The sequence below is a fragment of the Elaeis guineensis genome, chromosome 8 (assembly GCF_000442705.2).
Source record: "Elaeis guineensis isolate ETL-2024a chromosome 8, EG11, whole genome shotgun sequence".
NCBI lineage: Eukaryota > Viridiplantae > Streptophyta > Magnoliopsida > Arecales > Arecaceae > Elaeis > Elaeis guineensis.
In genome coordinates, this window is record NC_026000.2 from 32,199,509 (window position 1) to 32,208,455 (window position 8,947).

General features: G+C 34.2%; 1 protein-coding gene across 1 annotated transcript; it reads left to right on the forward strand.

Annotated features, from left to right (window-relative positions):
- Window positions 1-1,313: 1,313 nt before the first annotated feature.
- Window positions 1,314-8,463, forward strand: LOC140851274 (GDP-mannose transporter GONST1-like). Its single transcript, XM_073242892.1, has 6 exons — window positions 1,314-1,439; window positions 2,340-2,438; window positions 4,458-4,612; window positions 5,904-6,020; window positions 7,812-7,909; window positions 8,003-8,463. Exons 1-6 carry the CDS (start codon window positions 1,332-1,334, stop codon window positions 8,059-8,061), a joined length of 636 nt encoding a protein of 211 aa, XP_073098993.1. The 5' UTR covers window positions 1,314-1,331; the 3' UTR covers window positions 8,062-8,463.
- Window positions 8,464-8,947: the final 484 nt, after the last annotated feature.

Sequence of the window (8,947 nt, forward strand, 5' to 3'; positions counted from 1 at the left end):
GTGTCGTCCCGTCTTCTCTCTCCTCCTCTTCTCTTTCTTTCTTTTCTTCTTTTCCTCTCCTCGTTTGGTGTTCCGATTCGGAGGGCCGAACTATCCAGGTTTGTAGCCGGTATAGCTCGGAATGCCCCAAACCATTCAGATCGGTTCGGCGAATCATTATTATAAACCATAAACTTCAAAATATTTAAAAAGGCAACTTCATATTTCATGGGGTTTCTTGGTGTTTGAATCATGTTAGTCATGCTAAAAATTGACTCTGTAAGGTAACAACCAGGCATTTCTGCAGGCCTCAGACATCAATCTGGAAGGTGTTCTCTTCTTTCCTCTTCCAAAATTTCCGTTAGATATTGTCTTACTAATTTTACTCTTAATAAATGCAATCATCTTGTTTTTTTTTTTAGGGAAAATGTTTTATGACCTATCTCTCTTTGGAGAGAGTAAAATTAAATATCAATCAAATCATGATACAAGTCCAGCTTTTGGTGAGTTGTGATTCATTGTAAATAAGTCTACCATGTGCATCACATGTAATGAATCATAGCCAGCCATCCATGGAATCATGTGATGCAGTTCACAGCAAGGTTTGCCATGCTGACCTATATTGCCCCGTATGATATGTACCTACTGTAGAGTGATAAGATATCGAGATTGATATGGCGTAGAGGCTGCACTGATTTTACTAGATGGAACGAATTGGTTCTGCTAGTTTCGTGCTGTATGACCTGTACTGCTTGATTTCAGGTGGTACTGTGGCTGAGCTTGAGAAAAAGGGTCTCTCAACTCTATATCAGTATGGGAGCTGTATCATACCATATCGATACCAATATGGTACCGATGATGGTACAAAACCTTGGTTTATGGATAAAAGATGATGTTAGATCATGCAATCACAGTCCTGCATCAGATGCATCTTTTGTTAGATACATATAATGGATGCTGTCATTTTTTCTGCTTCTAAAAAAGAAAGAATTCATCAGTCTTTATCAGTCCTTTGACATCTTTGAAAAAATATCCTCTTTTTTCTTGGTTTATTAAAATAACGGGTCCGCATGCATAGCTAAAAACTTGTCCTTTTTATTTATATGCGTTTCATCAGTTTATATTATTTTGCTTCAGGGATCTCAGTATTTATATATTTTTTATTACATTTTTTTAAAGTCAATTTCTTCTAGAGATCTGGACACCATTGCTATAGTTTTAGAGTGCATTAGAGTACAGAGGTTCATCATATGTTGGAAGGCAACTCCATTTTCAGTTTCTTGCATCGAGCTTTAATATGTTGCTAACTCAATATCCCTGTTACTTGCAGTTTAAAGAACATTAATGTTGCCATGGTAACAGTTTTGAAGAATGTCACCAATGTTATTACTGCTCTTGGCGAAACATACCTTTTCCAAAAGCATCATGGCAACACAGTCTGGGCTGCTTTGTTCCTTATGGTATTTCCAAATTGCAATATTAGAACTCTATTCACTTCTCTCAAAATTACTGGTGTGTCACTTCAAATAGAAAGGGGTAAAATCTGATATTGCATATTATTATTTATAACACTTGTTGAAATTTTCCCTACCGAGTGTGAACAGTTCTGGCAGAAAAGCATGCTTAATATAAGGTACCTGTGGTTTCAAAGTTTGGGCACATCCATTTTTTTATCATAGGCATCGCTGATGAAGATATGTTTTGGAGATTAAAAAGTAAAGGAAGATCCCTATTAGGTCTTTTTTTTTACTGAATTTGCATGCAGGAAATAGCCATAATCACTGGCTCATCTAACAATCCGAAAATGCTTTATGAACATTCTTCACTGATAATTCCTGTTAAGGGCTACTTTTAGTTTTACTGCAAATTTGCAGATTCTTTCGAAGTCTTTCCTTCCTCTTCTCTGACACTCTTGTCACTGCTATCTTTGTTTACAAAATAATGATTAAAAATTTAATGAATATCATTTTAACTAGCTGAATCTGCTGTGTCATTTTTGAGCGTTCAAAAAGTCAATTGACCTAAATATTCTATTTATCATCTAAATAAGAAATAAGGTGTCAAGGATCATACCACTTCAGCAAATTTCTCTAAAACAAAATTTATGAATGTTGCATAAGTGATGTAAAGAATAATAATAAAAAAAAATCCTTGTGACGCATATGCTGAGCAATTGAATTCGTGCAATGTTTCATCACTTGATGATTGAATAAATATTTCTGTGCTTTATTTTCCTTAATAATCTGAAATGATATTTCTCATGTTAGTTTCTTTATCTATTAAGTTAGGGTACTGATCTTTAATTAATTCTGACAAAATGAGTTGAATTTTCTAATTAAATATTTTCTTTCCTTTTGCAGATAATCTCAGCAATTTCAGGAGGAATCACAGATCTGTCGTTTCATGCAGTTGGCTATACATGGCAGATTGTTAATTGTTTTCTGACAGCATCATATTCGGTAATATTTATATTTGGCGTATTTCTCATTGCTCTTCAAAACATGTCTTTTATTGTTGTTGTAAACAATAATAGTATTAAAATTGCATACATGTGCTGATTAATTTCTTCATGATCCTAGAGAAAAACTTAAGTAGCTATATTTTAAATGCTTTAACAGATGCAATCTCATTTAGTCACTTTTTTCTTCTTTTGTATCATTATGATGTTTGATATAAAATTTGTAGGATTTTTAGATAAGCTAGACTTTAGAAGGATATTCAGTTTAACTTTATTTCAGCAAAACAATTGATGTATTTTGTCCCATAACGAATAACATTTATTTTAGACCTTGATTGGTATTCCAATACTAAGATCTAAGTGGGGGATCGAGGTTTGCTATACCGATCAGTACCATACTATATTGAATGTACCGTATCAGTACTGAACTGGTATACAGTCGTATACTGTATCAACATTCATATGCCCACCTTTCTCATACCATATTGTGTACTGACACTGTAATAATATGGTAACAATGTGGGATCTAGTACCAAGACAAACTTTGCGTAGCACTGATAACACTCATATATATGAACTTTATATTATCATGGTTCTTGTACATCCTCTTATATAACTTGCATGTAGTCTGTTTGGCTCAACATGTCCATTACAGGATGCTATATGGAAAGTATGCTTCTAGCTAGGTATACTCGAGGGTCCGTTCTTTGGTGGATAAATATAATGAAAAAGTTAGTCAACTTTTTGATTGACCAGATTACTCGTGATCTTGTGCTTCTCTAGGTGGGTAAGTTATTTTTTCATAGATAGTATTTATCCATAAAATGGGAGGAAAGTCGTACCCATCTAGGAGGTAGATAAGTCATTTTTCCATTAGCCAAAAAAATAATCTTTTTATTATTCCTAAAATACCCCTAACCATATAATAATAATATAATAATAAAATAATATCATAATGATATATATTAATATAATATATTATAGTGTCGTATAATATAATATGGGGCAGACTTGGGTAAGGTCGACCGTATTTAGGCTTAGATCCGGTTATGTCAAAACTAGATAATGGAGATTCTACATCGATGATTCAAGCCGTTGGATGTGATTTTTTACCTCAAAACTGCTTGCACACAAAAAATCATATGATTTGAGGACTTTTAGCCTATTTATCAAGTGATCAAAATATACATCTAATTCAATTTTATTTAGGCTGTCCAATTTTTGACTACTTGATGCATAGGCTAGGAATCTCCAAATCATATAATTTTTTGTGTACAAATAGTTTTAAGATACTAGATCATATTCAACGGTTTGGATCATTGATGTAGGACCCCTATTATAGAAGTTTTATCTGACCGAATTTGAGTCCAAATCTGATCGATCTGATTCTAGCATGGCTCATATAATATAATATATATTATCTATATTATTTTATATTATATTATATATTATGATATATTAAATTATATACAAAATCTTTATATATTTATATAATAAAAGGTGATAGGGGAAATATGGATAGATCTCAGCAATTTATCTGTAATACCAAAGAACATGGGCATCAGATTCCGGAGTCATTTCTAATGCATAAAAGGATGTGGATAAATTATTTTCCTGTCTAAATGTTGTCCGGAAAACACTTACCCTAGAAAATAGAGATTACTAGATAAGTTATTTACCCTCCAAAAAACGAGCCCTAGAAGTTATCTTCTTATTAGTATCAAATTTATTGCTTGCTTAGGCTATGTTTGTTTGAATTATTTTATCCAACTGTAATCTTGATTGTGCATATTTCCAGTTTTGTTGGGATAATCTGCTTGCTGGTCGAGTGTTAGGACATGATTCCTAGGTTGTGCGGTGATGCTATTTTCTGTAATCTGTAAGTAGTGAGATGGCAGTGTGACTAATAGATAATAAATGATATAACTTTACTCCTGCAATGCCTTTATTTCTTCGTCTTTTTTCTTTTTGATGTTTCTGCACTCCTTTTGGCCGACACATGCCTTTTGCTAATCCTCAGCTGACATTACGGCGGGTCATGGATACAGCAAAGCAAGTGACAAAATCTGGAAATTTGAATGAGTTTTCAATGGTTTTGCTCAATAACACTCTTTCATTGCCTTTGGGGATTCTGCTTGTATTTGCATTTGATGAAGTGGACTACCTTTCTAAAACGTGAGTAAATCATCCAAAATTTCATATTACTGACTTTTTACATCATCCTTGCACAAATTATTTATATATGCTGCTTTCATGTTATGTCTTTGAGCATAAGCTGATATATGTATCACACCATATGTTGATACAAATAAAAAAACTGAAATCCGAATTCAATTTTTATAAGAGTTTTGGTGCAAGACTTGCTAGTTATGTTGGTAGTGGCAAAGCCAAGGTTTTGCTAAAAAGTCAGGAGAAGGGGTTGTGAGGTGCATTTGATAGAACCAGCTCTATAAAACTGGTTGGTAAATTAAAACATATATTTCATACAGTAGCGTGACTTAAAATGATGACAAAATTATTTTTTTTTAATGTTCAAATTTGTAGATGGTATGCATATTATGAATATGCATTGAACCCAAGTTTTGAAATGCTGGATGCACTGGCTCCATATCAGCTGCAATGTGCCTGAGGTTTTGAAAAGCGACTGCACCATGCGATGCAGGTGCATCTGCAGATATCTATGTGGTTGGCTTTTTACAATTATATAATAATCAGTAAAATTGATAAAATAGATAAAAAATAAGTGAAAATTGAAACAAAAGGAATGAAAATCAGTAAAAATAAATTTAAGTATACACTTTTATACTTATTTGAGAGCCTATGATATACTAGAACATGTTAGTTGGAAAATAACAATATTTCTCGAGGAACTATTGTCAAATTCTAGATATGCTCCCCCCCCTCTCTCTCTCTCTCTCTCACACACACACACACACACACACACACACACACACACACACGTATATGCATATATTCTAGATACGCTCCCCCCCCTCCTCTCTCTCACACACGCGTATACACATATATACTTTCCACCCTGCCTTTTTACCAGTGCATATTTACTACTTGATCATTCCAATTGTATGAAATGTATCTGTCAAGATTGGATAGAAATATAAGTAGCAAAAGTAAGGATCAAAAGGATTGGATCACCATGATCCATCCCACACGCACGCGCGCACACATGAATACACATATAATTTCCACCCTGCTTTTTTACCAGTGCATATTTACTACTTGATGATTTCAATTGTACGAAATGTATCTCTCAAGATTGGATAGAAATATAAGTAACAAAAGTAAGGATCCAAAAGGATTGGATCACCATGATCCATGATGTCATTGTCATGCTGTTTGTGTGGCGAATAAGCTGGTGATACATTTAATTCATATGAGTGTTTGAAGGACAAGTGATATTTTCTTTATTATCTTATTGGGCTTATGTATCTGTGAAGTGAATTCGCAGGCCACTTTTGAGGATGCCTATGTTTTGGTTGGTGATGACTTCAAGTGGGTTTTTGGGATTTGCAATCAGCTTCACTACTATGTGGTTTCTTCACCAGACAGGTGCAACTACATACAGGTACACTACAACACTTTGATGTTGACATTTGAACTTTTTATTCTTCATTTTTGGGTTCAAAATTGTAACCTCTCCTCTGTGCATGCACTGAGGAGAGAGGTGTCAACAAAAGAGTCATCATGTTGTTAGAAAATTGACATTTGAACTCAAAAACAGCACTCATGCTGTTCTTAATTTGTGTTATGCTCATCATTTCAAAACGCAAGGTTTGTTACCAAAATATGTATGTACCATTCCAATCTTCTGTAGTCCAACAGTCTGTCCTTAATCTTTATTCTCAGAAAATTTTGAGTATGGTGTCCCATGCACCATCTCTCGCACTTGTGTCATTCCTATTTCAGTGGGTTCATTGAAGCCACTGAATCATATGAACTTGTGTCACAAAGGAGAGCAACAGGCTTGATCCATCATAAAGATCTAGTAAGCTGAATCCCTACATTCAAAATATTTAACTTCTTTCCTTACTTGTTCCTCACTTTTCTTGGATCTGATTAGAAACAGACAGGATTGAATAGGTTTAGAAACCTACACCCAAGAGAAGGAATATTTGATTGTAGCATTTCTTGAACCAGGCTTGAAGGCCTCAGGTGCATAAAAACTTACATGGTGCTAATTCCGTCAAAGAAGTTTGGAGCAAATAATGACTGCTTCACAAACCTCTGCAAGTTGCATGATGTTGATTGCAAACGTGTGTCATCCCTTAAGGAAAGAACATTTGTCTGATGGCTGTGATCCTATCAGTCATCGTTCTTTAGAGTAGATTTGATAAATATACTCCCAATATTAGTTATTGCAACTCTTCTTAGTCATTTATCAGACAGTAAATTTGAATAGGTGTCTATAGTTGGTTTAAATTGTATTTCTAGAAAAAAGAAAAAGTTAAGAGGCACAATCTAATGTGCAAACATCCAACCATGCTGGGAGTTTGCATGATATATAGTAGAGATAGGATAAGTTATTGTTTGTGTGTGCAAGCTGGAGCAACTATTACACTTAGTGGACATTTTGATAAATTGATTTCCAAAGTTTATCAAATTAATTGTCAATTGAGGAATAATATTTTGGAAGAGGACCGAACGTAATAGATTTTTAAAAGTTTCGATTATTTTTTTTTTCAGAAAATGATTTGGTTTAGGTTTGATGCTTGGGATCGCTCCAAGTTCTTGAAAGTTGTATGGAAGCTCTATTAGCCCCGAGTACCGGGTGGTATATACGATCATAAGGGTTGGCAACTTGGAGTTGGAGCAGCAGTTAAACATTTACCAGTCAATGATATTCTACTATGGCCCCTCTTTGAAACAGAGAACATCTTAACTGCAAATCACCATGCACATAATGTTCAGATTTGTATGTTTGATACAAGAATGCAAGTCTAATGTTGTAAACTTGGTTGTCTTGGGCATGAAAAATAACATATACTGCTTACATAACTGAAAGATAACTACACTTCATCCTACATTACCTGAGCGCATTATAGGAGTATTGTGGTCTTTCTTTGCACCAACTTCCCTGTCGAAATTGATGTATTATCTTTTGGAGACGTAAAAATTCAATTTGGCACTTAAACTAGTACACCGTATTGGTCTGCACCGGTGTGTATCGGGCATTACCAATACTATGCTAAGATGCTTACGGGTTCTGGTACTGGGATTGCAAATGTTTATTAAATATTAACTTAACGATCTTTTCGACTATTAAGTCAGTTAAACAGTCCACAATTTGTATGTGGACTTTCTTTGCTGATGTATTTGTTTCTTTATTTTCTTTTTCCTTTTTTCTTTTTTTTTGCAGCCTTGTAGGATCACTAAATAAGATACCTCTCTCTTTTGCTGGAATCATTCTTTTTAAAGTTCCCATTACCCTGGAGAATTTCTTCAGCATCCTTTTTGGTAGGTTTTCTCATTGGACAAAGGCATTTGTGTAACTTCGTTTTTACCATGTCACCTTCTTATGGTATCTGCAAACAAAATTTTACTCCACAGGTCTATTAGCAGGTGTAATTTTCACCAAAGCAAAGATGAAGGAGAGATCTCAATCCTGAGGTAGAGAGGGATCATTCTTTGAAAATCATTTTTTTGAGCTAGAAGAGCACTATATTGGGAGGTACACCGATTCTCCTGCTGACACAAGGTTTCATCAATGCATGATCTGATCAATGTCCTTTTCTTACTGGAAAATTATCATCCAAAGGAAGTCTAAGATCATTGTAGCAGCAAAAAGAGGCTCTTCCTTCAGGTGCTCTCAAATTTTGCATGGCCGAATTGACAGGCACCGGTATACATCTTTGGTTAACCATACTTCTGCATTTGTGCTTTTGCAAATCCATTTCCAATTCATTTGGTTTTTGGAATTTACTGTTTTATTGTCTTGTAACTGAGGCGCTTCACCTTCACTAAAATTATATATTTGCGAGCACTGGTGGCTTGCAGCACTGAATTTTCAATTATGAGTGGGTTGTGGAGACCTAATGGTTTTTTAGTTATACATATAGTATAAAAAAATGTCAAATGGCAGAAACACAGTGAAAAAGCAAAAAATTAACCAACCAGTGGCCTATAGCCTTATTTAGAGATTTCATAGTGAATTTATTCAAAATTAATCAATGGATTGTTTGGTCAACAAATGTGTTTCATCTAGAACATGAAGATGCTTGTGAGTTTTCATATTATTCAAAAAATATATCTTAAAATAAAATGGTTCAGTTTACTATGGTCTATTTATCTTTCTCAAAAATAAAAAAAAAAATTATTCACCTTCAATAAAAATGTTGCAGGAGGCTGCTCACTGTTGCTCAGTGAACAGCGGCTTTAGAACTTCTAAAATAATAAAAATTGTCTTATAAGTTATTTTGCATGTGCATTTACTAATGCCGGTAAAAAGAATAAATAAAACGAGAAGAACATTGAAGTCTCTATAAATGGAGCCTG

Coding starts and splice junctions, on each gene's coding strand:
- LOC140851274 (XM_073242892.1), top strand. CDS start 1,332: ATGGTAACAGTTTTGAAGAATGTCACCAATGTTATTACTGCTCTTGGC. Junction 2,439..4,457: donor TTCTGACAGCATCATATTCG/GTAATATTTATA, acceptor GCTAATCCTCAG/CTGACATTACGGCGGGTCAT. Junction 6,021..7,811: donor ACAGGTGCAACTACATACAG/GTACACTACAAC, acceptor TTTTTTTTGCAG/CCTTGTAGGATCACTAAATA.